General features: G+C 37.4%; 1 protein-coding gene across 9 annotated transcripts in view; it reads right to left on the bottom strand.

Moving 5' to 3' along the window:
• Nucleotides 1–13634, bottom strand: part of astn1 (astrotactin 1) — a 125550-nt gene extending 111916 nt beyond the window's left edge. For 5 of the 9 annotated variants that reach the window (XM_049747506.2, XM_049747509.2, XM_049747510.2 and 2 more), the window contains exon 1: nt 13230–13633. In XM_049747506.2, the coding sequence (XP_049603463.1) occupies nt 13230–13518 (289 nt within the window). In that variant the 5' untranslated portion in view covers nt 13519–13633. Of the gene's footprint in view, nt 1–13229 lie in introns of all 9 variants that reach the window. The other 4 variants (XM_049747505.1, XM_049747507.1, XM_049747508.1 and 1 more) reach the window with 1 other exon arrangement.
• Nucleotides 13635–13885: the final 251 nt, after the last annotated feature.

Genomic DNA, 13885 nt, shown 5'->3' with positions numbered 1-13885 from the left:
TGGACTGCATGGCTTGAATATGAGCAGAATCAAAACCGGTTCAAACAGGTGCCATTTTAAAAACCTAATGTGTCTGAAGTGAACAGATTCAGTTTTTTTTTTTTTTTTTTTTTTTCACATGTAGTCATTTATTTCATGCAAAATCTTTGCTGTGCCGGATCACTTGATGTTTAGTCTTAAATATAGTTTTGCATGAACGCTAAAACTCCGCAGCAACTTGTTTCACCCATTTGGGCATTGCTCCCAAATAGAATGGGATTAACAAAGCAACCATTCAAAGAGCACTGCTGCTCTTCTGTAAGGCGGTCTCATTTTGATGTTGACTTAATACAACATCCACGTCAGCTCTCGCAAAAGCCAGCACGCTTGGTGCAACCAACCAAACAAGCTTTTTACTATACAGCAATGAATAGCAATTACTATTTCTGTTGTGTCCCATTGCTTTACCCATTTGTTCTTCTGTGGAGCCACGCATATGAAAAAATAATTTAATCAACGTGTTTGGAGAATAAATGTACATCGAGGGTGTCAAAAATGTTAATCCCTCTTCTATTTTCATCCCAGTATCTTTCTGTGTTTATATGTTATGCATATAGTATTCCTGTCCAACAGATGTAACAAGGATTCCAATGTGTCACGGACATGCTTGCAAATAAAGCAGGTTTACATATTATTTGAGCTCCTTTGTAATATATAATTGCTGTGAATACATTTATTGAGTTCATCAATTTATATTTAACAATTTTAATGGGAAAAAAATAATCCACTTGAGTTGGAATAATTTCTAGGCACTTTACTCGGCCACTTTGCTTGTCAATTTTTCATCAGGCAAAACGACAAAAGGCTTTGAAGTCCATTTAAGTGAGGAAAAAGCTTAGCAGTTGAGAGAAAAGCATCAAGGTGACCCTGCTGACTGACGTTCAAAAAAGGCAATTTAGCATGCGAGCCAAGAAGCACAAGTACTCCACTAGAAACTACTCTTAACTTCTCATCATATTGAAAAAGACACATTCTGAATCTGTTTCTGGAATTTTTCCCTCTCCAAATGTAATGAAGAAAAACATATCTGATTTGATGCAAGTAGAATCTGCTACCAGTGGGTGTGTTAGCATGCAATCACGGGTTCAGGAAAATTATTTTTATAGTGATTACATAAGGACAGACTCCGCCCACTCCGTACTGCTACACTGACAATTTTGCTTTACCGAGAATTTATACTGTGGATTTTAATTTCCAATGTTTCTGGTCTAAGTAAAGACATTGTTATGAAAAAAGCTTTTTTTTTTTTCAAGCCATTCAATCTTTTCGTGAATTTGGCTTTCGTGATTCGAGTCTTATTTTTTTATCATTATTATACTTTATTCAATTATACATTTGGAATTTGTTGAAATAAAACTTATATAATGTCTCGTTATTGCTTCGGCCTTGTGAATGACTTTTACCTAGTGCATGGTATAGAACTAATTTAAAAGTTAGCATCCCATAATATTAAATAGGAAAACCAGTTACAGCATATAAAATGGTTAGATAGATTAATTGAGCGTTGAGAATTTTGTACCTTGTGTGGAACTGATTGATGGTTAATTGTTTCTTGATGCAAATGAGGCTAAACAAGGAGCATTATTTCACTGCATCCAGCAGTCATGGTTAACACGATATTATTTGTGGTGTGAAGAAAAATATCACTTACCGTAAGTTTTTCTTTTTTTTTTTCCACACTGCCAGAATTGATGAAAGTGAGAAAAACAAAGCCAGGAGGCACACATGGGCAAAAAAGCAGCAAGTGAACAACAGCCCCTTTCACATTGACTGCTATAACATCCAACAGGGCATAAACAACATCAACAGAATTATTCACTGACTCTGCTGAGGGAAGATGAGAATAATAAAAAAATAAACTTCCACAGGATTATTGCTTTATACTGAGTGACAGCTATCTCACAATAAAAGGGAATACAGTATTGAGGTCATAAAATCCAACTTGCACAACGCCAGTAACTTCAATGTCGACGACTATTACCAGCCATTTGTAGTCAGTATGGAGAACTTCAACAAATTAAAAAAAAAAAACAAGATACGCAATCTTAAAGCCATATTCACGACAGTAAACAAACAGCAAATGCACACTCTTGCTATCCTCTTGTTAATGGCATGAATTTGTCTCCTAGCGTACAACAGAAAGGCATAATCATGAATTACTAGTATATTGGGGGTACTTCAAGTACCAGCATCAATACTTTAGAAGGCTACAATCACCAATAGTAGTTCGAATGAAATACTTCAGCATTAGAAGTTTAAAAAGGGAAGGATTTGCCATCTACTTTTCCAGCAACGGCAGAATCTGCCAAGTTTCTACTTATAGTGTATAAACTTTTTAAAGTGGGAAATAAGTTTCACACAGGTGCATAAAACCAGTGTGTAAAACAAGTATGTTAACTGCAGTAATCAGGCTGGTAAATGATAAATAATACTCTGGGAAATGGGAGTGGCTCGGCGGGTGCGCTATTCCTGTCCAGCGTAACAAGCTTATGCCCGTGTTGCCGATGTCGTATTTGCTGTGACGAGCCCCTGACAAGTAGGGGGGTTTATCTGGAGCACACAGGAGGCACAGCAATGAACTTATCATCATTCAGCCTTTTGGCGGTGGATATAACTGAATCCCAGTCATGTCGCTGCGACCGTATAACGGCTCAGGTTCGTTAGCCATGCACACCAGCAAAACCCAATTTAAGGACAGTGGGTCTTTCAAACTTGAGCTCCGGGTATTGAAAAGAGAAAGGGCAGGTAAGGAAAGAATGAAGTTAGCCGTGTAATATAAAAGGCTGCTGGAAAAATGGTTGGAGAGAAAAGTTCAATAACTTTGCAAGGACCTCTACACCCTGCATGTCAACTAGCTCCCAGGATGTTGATTGAAGCTTTGCTCGAGCCTGCAGCGGAGCTTTTCTTTTTCTTCCTTTTGCTTTGTTGGCAAATCGGTTATCCTGACACTGGAGTATACTAACAAATTTAAGTAGGAGGCTCAGGACAAAACTTTTTGGAGAAACTCTCAAGGGTCTTATGATAGGCGCGATGAAGAAAACAAACGCTGTGCATCAAAACTGTGTCAAATTTCTTGTTATGCTTTCTTTTTGATCCTTTTTTTCTCAGGGCGGGGGTCAGCTACACAAATTCAGCCCTGGAGACTGCTAAGGCATGGCAAAGCAGGTTGAAGAAGTGATATTTCCATTCTTATTTCATGTGTCTAAATCATTTGGACCATTGAAATAGGTTCGCTTAGATCATTTTCACTCACTGTGAAAACAAAATAAAGACTAAAGACGAATTCTCAGCCTGTCGCGGTCACGATGAAGAAGGATCTTTCCATATGGGCAATTTCTAAAGCGTGCATTGTGATTTGACATGGATCGAGACAAAAGAGGAACGTGACCTTAGTCGCAAAACAGATGCGTGACTCTCACTGATATTAGATATTTCATGGGCAGTGCAGACAGAGCAAATAAATCATTCAGGCTGTATACGAAAAAATATCAAAGCCTTTTAAACCCAGTATAAAGCACTTTTGGTGAGCAAACTTTTCTGTATCTATGCCTGGAATCAGATAAGAAAAAGGAGCAGTCCTTGTTTGATGAGGGTGTTGTAATACCTTTTTTCCGATATACTGCCTTATTCAGTCCATTTTTCATAGCATCATCTCAAATGGATCGGGGCGTGGGCACCACATCTGACAGAACAAAGTGTCTTGGACCTCGCAATCTGGTGCAAATTGAAGGTGATTTTCAATAACTGCACTGACAAGCAGCAAAAGGCAAATCCAAGTTTCCATTCTCACCAAATGACAGGCTGTAATAAATGAGACGATCGAACATACTGTGCCCTAAATGGACCATAGCCAGCTTGTTAGACAGAAATTGTCTATTGGCAATCTCTTTTGCATTTCATTTTAATTCACTCTATTTGAGCCTGACAACCTTGAGCATATTTTAGCTTTCATTAAAACGTAAAAAAAGTTCCAAAGAAAAATGAAATCATGTCTTTAGGCTTTTCATTTCACTTTCATTTCAAATAAAATGGATTTTTTTCTTTAAATATAATGGTACCAGGATTAACAATTTTCTACAGTTGTAGACAAGCAACCATCAGTTAAAAGGCGGAGTGATCGCGTTTAAAAATGGGCAGTCTAGTTATTTTCCGTTGAGAGACATGCGATGAAATATGACATAAGAGCTGAATAGTTTGAGATATTTTTAGCAAGGTATACGTTGCTATTTAAAAAACTGAATTGCATCATGGATGGTTTATTTTCAAAAGCAAAGTAATTCATGAGGAGATGTTTTTCTCGCCAAAGGTGGTGAATATAAGCCGAAATACAGCAAATCCCCCTAAAATTAACAACCTTGGCTTAGTAACAAATGGTGGAATGAGGATATTCTTCCCGGGGAAAAAAAAAAAAAAAGCCATCTCAACTGTTCACTGATTAGCTTTAGAATTACACTGAATGTATTTCAGCAGCATATTGAAACAAAGATTGTGACTAATTGTGGAAGTACTAATCCGATCTCATGGTAAAATATACCAAGGCTCAAACACAGACTCACCATATCTAAACATATTAAGCGAACAATTAGATCACAAGCACATTGCAAAATGTCAACAACCTTGTATTTGGTCTGTGTTTTATTTCTATTTTGTTGGCCAGTAGTGTCATGTTTTTGACAGTATTGACAAAAGCTCCGACACTAATGCCTTCAAAATAGATACCACCCACTCAGTCAAAATCATACTGTATACTCTGTTTTGTTTCCCTCCCAAAAATGGACAAATCTTGTTCTACATTTAACAAACTGATAAGCGGTTCAGAAAATGGTTGGATGGATTTCTCTAATGTGAAAATCCCTTCTATAATCCACATGCTGTTTGTTTCTATATTTGCTTGATAAATAGACAGATGATTGAGATTGGGGTGAAATGAAGGTCTTTATTAATAACTGCAAATGTGAAAAGATAAGATTGTTTTCTAGAAATGTTATTTCGGTATCACTTTACAACATTTTTCCAGATGTGGAGGAGGGTGTTTATAGAAAAAGTAAAAAATTTGCTTTTTAATAATAATAACAATATGCCCCCACCCAACTTTTTAGTTAAATTTGTAGTCCTCGCAGGGGGCTGTCATTTTGCCCTGTTGGTGATGGAAATTGATGTCACAGTGCCTAAGCTCGCAAATGTCACAGCTCATCTGTGATCTGGGTTTGGTCATGTGACTTCTGCAAGCTGATCCTGGAGGCACTGTGACAACAATTTCAGTGGCAATCAGGTGTCAGCACGGGCTAAAAAAGGCAGCCCTCCCTTTTCTTTGCATAATTCATATTCCACAAACCAAATATTAATCAGAATACCATGTTTAATCTAGTGAGGGCACATAAAACATAATGCCAGGAAAAGTTTTGACTAGTTTGAAGAAATAACCGCGACTTGAGATAAAGTACCTTAGCAAGAAATTCACGAGCTTCACTCAACTTTGTCCGCCTAAACTTATTTACATTAAACTTCACAAATGCATAGAAAATCTGAACGGAAAAGGGCTTTTTTTTTTTTTTAAGACATCAAGTTGGCTTTATTATGGAAATGGCTTCCGCTGTGTGCAGGTAGACAGATTTACTTGTAACAAGTGATTATTTTGATCCATCTACAAAACAAACTGCAGATGAATTATGCAAATGCTACATCTGTTTATACACAAATAAACCTCTGTGGAGAATGGCATCGAATAATAACCAAGACTTCAAATTAAATATCAAGGAACAGCAGTGAAACCAGCTGTGATGCATGCAGTAATCTCTTGCACAGGCCAGAAAGGCAGACAGACATTTACATGTGGTCGTCATCAGATCCCGACTGACCATGTTAAAGTAACCTTAAGCAAGATACTGAACCCCAACTTGGTTCTGGAGGTGTGTCATCAGCTCCAGCTGAACTTGTCTCTGGCACCTACCCTGACAATGACATATTTTTTGGAGAAACTTTGTATGCATGAACACTTGCAAGAGAACAAGAACATGACATTAACCAAGCCCTTCTGCATTGGAATATAATTAATTGTGATTTTCCTTCATTTAATTTGGCACTCTCTCCGCCACTATATGCGCTTGGAATGATTACCCATCAAACCTTGTCTAATCATTTGACCAACAGCATTGACTGGCCTTTATGTTTCAGTGACCTCATGAGGCAAGCTCCATAAATGGCCCTATTTGAGCCAATTAGAGTTGCTCAAAACAAGATCAGGATGCCTAATTGGTGTTAATAATCAGACATTCTGACTGCTGGTGTCTGCATTGCTTATTAAGTGGGATGACAAAAGACAGCGATGATCTTGCTACAAACAAAATTGCTCAATGGGTAATATGCCATCGAATGTGCATGCGTGCGTATGCTAGCAAAGGGTGTTAAAAAAAAGTTTGTTCTCTAACTGAGTTCTGTTTCAAAGCCAGACATCCAATTATTTAAAAATGTATCAGTATATTGATAACGTATTCAAATAATCAGCAAATTGCTGCTATTATTTTCTGTTTGTTTTTTTGTTATTGTTTTGTTTTTAGTGACAAATAGATTATCTTAGGTAGGTATTTTAATTTTAATAATTGATTAAATTAATACAACACAGAAGGAACTTTTTGAATAATTATGAATTGTCTCTGGACAGCTAATAATTCAGTGTTACATGTATGTTTGCTTTCAAGCTTTCAAGACTATTTGTTTACCAACAGTCCAGCCAAACCTGACGACACATCAATCTTATTTTTTTGTATTTCATCAGAGTGCACATATAGATTTTGGTCTGACAAGGCTCCATCAGGTTATAGAGCTGCATGCTGCATACTAAGCAGCCATGTTTCATAAACAATCGTAGCCCATAGATGATTCCTTTTTTGTTGGCATGATGCCGGGCTGCAAAAAAAAAAAAGAAACAAAGCTTAACGTTTTCTTCACAATCATGTTTACAAAATAAAAATTGCGACTGTTCTTTGCATCTTTTCCAGCTTTCATAGGATGCTAATTTCACAATACTTGACCTCTACCTCTTCGTCCCACAACCAATTTCTAATTTTACTCCAGTCCTGCTGGATTACCTTCATCTACTTAATGGCTTGATTGCGTGTCGAGTTCTTCTGTTGGCATTATTAAAATTTCATTTCTGCAGTAATTAAGCAGAACACCAGTTCTTTTCTTGAGATGAGCTTGGGCTTCTAAATTGTAGACACATTAATTAAACATGATGGTCTTGTAAATAAAAAAAAGCTGTAGTTTAATTGCAGTGCTGGCATAATGTCCAGAAAGAATGCTGGAAGATTGTGTCATTTTATTAGAGCTCTGTAGGGAATTATAAGTGCCTTCTTATGTTTGCTAATTAGATCACCGAAAGTTAATTCCTTCTGCCTCAAGCAATATTTGAGTTTGCAATATGTGGCCTGACTTAAGGGAAGTGAGTTTTACTACTTACTGCAAGGCTATATGTTCCTCCTTAAAAGTGACATTTAAATGTTTCCTTTCTGCCTTAAATACCAAAATCCCGACAGTGTACGGAGAGAAAGGTCTTGCTCAGGTGCAGGCTACTGGAGTAGAAAGTGCAGATTTGAAGAAAGAAAAAAAAAAGCAATCTCTCAGCTTCAGATGAGAAGACAGGTCATCTGTCTTCCTCCTCTGGGCCAAGACGATAGCATCTGTTAGTGCACGTGGCACATTGAAACAGTAGGTTTGTAAATCTAACAGAAACAATGACAACAGGGATGGCAAATTTAGGACAAAAATCCCACGCAGGCAATCTTTAACACTGTCACATGTAACAATAATCATCCCTGCACACATCTTCAAGAAACTTATGTTGCCATTTTGAAGGGAGACATTGGTTTCTGTCTTCAGGGGCTTGAGGACTTTCCCCCATCATGGATATGCATATTCCAACACAACATGACACTTCATTCAGACAGCAGAAACTCCTAATGTCAGGTCAATTTACTGAACAGCCATTAAAAAAAAAAAAAAGAACCTCATGCGTATGCGATTTTGAGAACTTCGAGAGATTGTATATTTTTCATGGCATGTTTCATTTTTGATTATTATTTGCAAAGGTCATTACCTAGATCACAGGTATCAAACTCAAGGAGTTTGGAATGAAGTACCCTAGATAACTGATTAAATAAATACTGGTGTTTCTGAAGATGATTGAATCAGAATAATCCCAAATAAATCATTTTTATTCATTCAGTGATTGCAGTGTTATGAGTCATATCTCGACAAACAATGCATCCCTTCAATTATGTTATGGCCTTTACATGTGAGCAGCAGATGTTCACCTCAAAAGGACATGTTTACTGTTAAATCCAAAACATCCAATATGAGGCCGATACCACAAGGGGCATTTAATTCAGACCAAAGTGGTTAGAAGTGTCTCGCTAATTTGGTCTTCGTGTAATTTGCTGTTATCTAAGTCATTATTCTCAAATGTCAGTCATTGAATGGACGTGACCAAAGGGAGACAAAATTTGCCAGTTGAAACAGCAGACTTCATCTGTTCAGCTGTCATGGTTGATGAGTCCAATTTGTCAATTAAAAGAGATTGATTTATTTAAATAGTATTAGACTACCTTTCACATTCACACCAATCAGAGGTCAAAACAGACCTATGGAAAACAAAATTCAAAGATGTCCAGTGGGACGCATTTTAGTTGTCTACCAGGAGGCATGTATCAACTCTTTTCACATCGTACCACCCCTTCCTTCTATAATGTCCGCTAATGATTTTTCTCTTCTCTCTTTCCTTACAGCCTGCTTGATTTATTGTCGAAAAGATCCTCAGGCAACTAAACTGCGAAAAGTTTAAAACTCGTGCTCACGTAAATATTTTAGTAGGGTTGGGCTGATGTACAAGACACTTTCACAGCTGCCTGTCACTGACCATGTTTCAGCCTTAGGCCAGTCTTGACATTGTGGTAAAAGAGAAAATATCCTTTTTATCTACATACTTTCAAATTACAGAAGCTATACAATCCAAATAATTCATATTTGTGATTAGACAAATATGTATATGAGAAGCTTTAGTGTAATTTTATCCTTAACGTTAAATTGTATTCTTGTTAAGACAAGAATTCTTGTCTTCTTGTATTCTTAAGACAATAATTCTAAAAATTATATATATATATATAAAGTCAAGAAAGAAAAAAAAGGGTACATGACCTATTTTGAGCTCTGCTTGATTTGGAATGTTAGATTGACACAACAAGGTCAGGAGTTGCCGAAGGGAGACTGATATGATGCTTTAGGTGTCTTCCAAACATCAAGCCGGCAAAATCAACACCCGAAAAAAAAAAATCATATTTCCTGGCTAGACTGGAATATGTAAATGAGACTACATAAAAATAAATCATATACTTTAAATATGACATTCATATTTTCCTACAATCTACACTTCTACTTGAGAAAGACCTGGTCAGGCATGACAAATATGTTTAATTTGTGCACGTTGAGTTTTTTTAGGGCAAGTGACACACTGATGTAGATGTTGCCTGACGTATTCCACAAACAAAACATCAATCAGAACAATTGTATTATTACATATAAACTTTGTGGGTCAACTCCCTCTTTAAAGTTTCTATAGATTTGTTGAAACTTATCGCAAAAGTTAAGCCACAATGTTATGTATCATTGAATTTTCAGGCCATAATTGAATGGAGAAATCTCGTAAGCAAACGCGACTGACCGCACATCCCCGTATACCTGCACATTCAATTGCCCATCCCTGTGGGGCCAGTTAATCGAAAGATCTGCATACTCGAGGGTTAGGCTGTGTGTATTTGTGTGTGTGCGTATGTACGTGCGCGTGCATATGAATTTGCGTATTAAAGGAAAATAAAGTCAGTGAAGCAATGATTGGCCATGGACCTGCATTGCCTTTGAACTGCTGTTTTGTCACTAACACCTCTCCCCAAGGTTGGCAAATTGACAGATCGAGGCCAGTCTGGGATGACAGTATAAAATTAAGATGTATTGCTTTTTGCAGCCTGATGAAATAAGGGCATTACAGGGAGAAACTAACTAACTGGTATAGTGCTTTCAACATGGGAATGTTGCTGCATGCATCTTTTAAATGAACCGACCTATAGCCATCTTTTCCTCCATTTTTCAACCCTAGAGATTTTCCATACCCTCGCGTGTGCAGAGAATAATGAGATTCCTCAATCTTCCCTCTTATTTACTTTATAAACTCTCAAAGGCAGCATGTGCATGGTGCACCATAAATTACGAGATTGAAATCTTAAAGGTAAGAATATACTTTTTTTTCCAGTCAGTGTCAGACTGTTTGTCCAGCTCCTTGTCTGTAGCACTGAAGCATGTGAGCATGCATACAGATTATGCTTACTTTTTTGCTTTGATCCTCCGTAGGTTGACAGACTAATAAAAAAAGATGGCTAGCAACTCCGTTCTTTGGAAAACTTAACACACAAACCAGAATATAGCCAGACCCATAACAATGCATTTGAGCGTGCTAAGAAATTAAAATTTTTACTTTTTTTAAATATATATTTATATATTATTGTAATTACAAATGATTTGGTATTAATATCAGCATGTGACAAGCAATTTAAATGTTGTAAAATCCATTTAAATCCCCTTCTAATATGTTGTAAAATGTGATGTTATAGCTTTGGTCAGCGGGATGAGAGGCTGCAAACACATGAAGCAGAATTAATTCATGAGCAAGATAAATGGGCTTTTAAATAGGAAGCTAAATTTTAGGTTATAAATTAGGTTTGCAATGAAGGCCTTTTCTGATTCGGTGTATAAAAACAAAATATTAAACTTACTGAAAACATTATTCAGGTGCTAGCATCTCAATTAAATAGTTAAATAAACAAAATAACAAAACCAGTCGTTCAATGTGTCTAAAAAAAGTCAGTAGAGAAGTAGATACACTTCAGTTCAATTTTATGATGCACTAAAAAAATAAAAAATACAGAGTGGATCTTCAACCTCCTCAATTCCGGGCTCCACATGGTCTAACAACTAAATCACAGCCTTCAGTAAATCATCCACGTCAAAATATTTCTAGGCCTGTCCTTAGACCTTGTTGCAGAGACATTCATCACCTCTAACCAGACTTACAACTAAATCCTGTTGTTCAGGGCACAAAGCAATGACCTAAACAGGTACTAATACATTCTCGGGTCCATCCCCACACCGACTCCTGGCAACACATCACCACTACCGTAATTCGATTTCTCTGACTCCGGAGACATGTCTTCCAGCCCTCCATGTCAAAGCATCTCCTTACCATGCTGAATTCCTCCACCACTACACACATCGTGTCAGGTGTTAGTCACAAACCACATCATTCCTTTCCCAAATTCATAATGATCTGCATAATTTCAGGCAAATTATGCATACTGATTCGTAATCATTAATTCATTCAATGTCATTGGCAGCTATAGACGTGAATGAGTTAAATTATCAAATCAACCATGGAAGCTATGAACCTGATTTGTTTTAATACCAGGCAGTTTGTAATCTTCCAAGTATGTTACAAATACATTTTGGCCAGAACAATTCACGCATTGACATTACAATATAAATATTAAAATAACTAGGACAAGAGTACATCCTTCACTATTCATCAATAAACCATTTCACCTATGGGTATGAGAATTCTGTTGGTCTGGAATAAGTGGTTAGTACGTCCTTGTTACAGGCAAGAGGTTTGATTCTTAATTTAGGTATTTCTGTTTTTTTTGTTAGTTAGTTAGTTTGTTTGTTTGTTTATTTTACCTGGCCTTTGTGCATTTAATGCAGACGTTGCAGTGTCCTCTCACCCCCCCCAAAACATTACAGTACAGTAGATTAATTGATCACTATTATGTATTATATAAAATTACAAATGATGGAAGGAAGTCTTGGGGTCTTCCTGACAATGTAAACACTAACAAGTAGCTGCATTGCAAATGAATTGCACCGTCAGTCAAAGAATTCTCTGTCACTCTCAAATTTGGAATTAAAACTGAAAAGGAAGTTTCATTCGTGCAAGGTAAACAAACGTATATATGAGATCCATCCATTTTCAACATCGCTTATCCTGTTGAGGGTCGCACATATAGACAACCAGTCACACCCACATGCATACTACCAATAAGCGGGAATCAATCCCAGGGTGCTCGCATACAAGTCAGAGACTTCATATATCAGATTATTTCTGAAAATACAAAACCACCACAAACACTTTTTGCAGTTGACAGTGGAGGCACAGTGGGAGAGTTTTCATTTGGATCCTCATCCTCACGCACCCCTGACAGTTTGTTTTGATTGGATGCCTGATTGATCTAAAGACATTTAATACTGTAAAAAAAAAAAAAAAAAACTTAACAAACAAAATTTCCAATTATAACCGTTACCATTTTGTTGAATGAATAAATTTCTGACAGTGTTATACTGTTTTTCATTCCTAAACTTAAAGTTGTTATTGTCTAGTATACACTACCATTCAAAAGTTTTGGGTCTTTATTTTAAAAATAAAAGTACTATTTTTCAATGAGAATAACATTAAACTAATCAGGAATACACTCCATCTTAGTGGAAACCATAACACGTGTACGCTTTCGGCAGCTGCTATGGACAACGACGCACATGACGTCAAATCACTTCAGCACCATGGACAGCAGCTAGCAAAGTTTTGCCAAGCTAACTTTTTCTCCATCAGTCTTCGCATCAACAACAGACGGCGAATGTTTGAGTTAAACAATATAAAGCATTTTTCCTTGAACATCCAACACTTACACTATATTATTGACATGCGTGTGAGGTAAACAAACAAATGAACGTGCCACCAATAAACCACATGCATGACGCAAACGAATTAACAATGAAAGACAAGAAGACATTTTAATATGCACTGAAATATTAAGTGGCTGTAATTGACATAAGCGGGCTATATTATTCTTATTTTAGCACACCATTGTTATTGCTAACAACACTCAAGATTCAACCATTAACAGCTATTAGCGACGTCACAATTGCGGCAAATTACGTTAGATTATGCGTGTTGTTGAAGTACTGTTATTTTTTAATGGTTGTAAGAATTGTTGTTAGCGGGCCAAAGCTTCAAACATTGCTGCTACATAGAAGCTTCAATCCATTCATACCATTAGCATCTGCTGAGCTACACAAAGTATGTTCCAGGAACTCACCTAGGACAAAAAATGGAAGCTCGGTGTTTTCGAGGTCGTCCACGACCACGACATCTCCCGGAAAATCGTTTCGAACGGAAAAAAGAAGCTTCGGTTCGGAGGCCGACGGGCTGTGCATGATGCTCAGGTCGTTTTCCCTTAAAAAAGGCAGCGCGGATACGGTGACGCTCTTCGTCTTACACTCGGTGTCCTGGTTCTGGTCCTCGTCGCCGTTAAGACACCGGACATTTTCCGTCAAAAGGAGCCAGAGCAACCCTAGTAGCAGCGATCTAGCTTTAGCAGGCGCCATCACCGATGCTTGATTATTTTCTCTCGCCTCCTTTTAGCTTCTCTCGAAGCCTGCCTGTGTTGGAGGCAGGGAGCCTGGCGGAGGAGAGTGAGTGAGGGGCTCTGATGCAACGGAGGGCTCTCAGGTTGTGCGAAACACCAATGCCCCCCCCCCCCCCCCATCACATGGTCGTATGTCAATCCCGAGGGGCAATTATTGTTGAATTGGAATTGATAATTAATGTGCGTAATAGCTGAATCAATGCATTGCAAAGGATTCACTTTGAGTCCACAGTGTTCACTATAGTTAATGTTAATATCACTTTTAATTTTTGTTTGATTTGCAAAAGGCAAACTACTTTATTATGCAAATACTGTATAATTTTTAC

The sequence above is a fragment of the Syngnathus scovelli genome, chromosome 17 (assembly GCF_024217435.2).
Source record: "Syngnathus scovelli strain Florida chromosome 17, RoL_Ssco_1.2, whole genome shotgun sequence".
Taxonomy (NCBI): Eukaryota; Metazoa; Chordata; class Actinopteri; order Syngnathiformes; family Syngnathidae; genus Syngnathus; species Syngnathus scovelli.
Note: the sequence above shows the minus strand (reverse complement) of the source record. Positions and strands in the feature narration are given on the sequence as shown.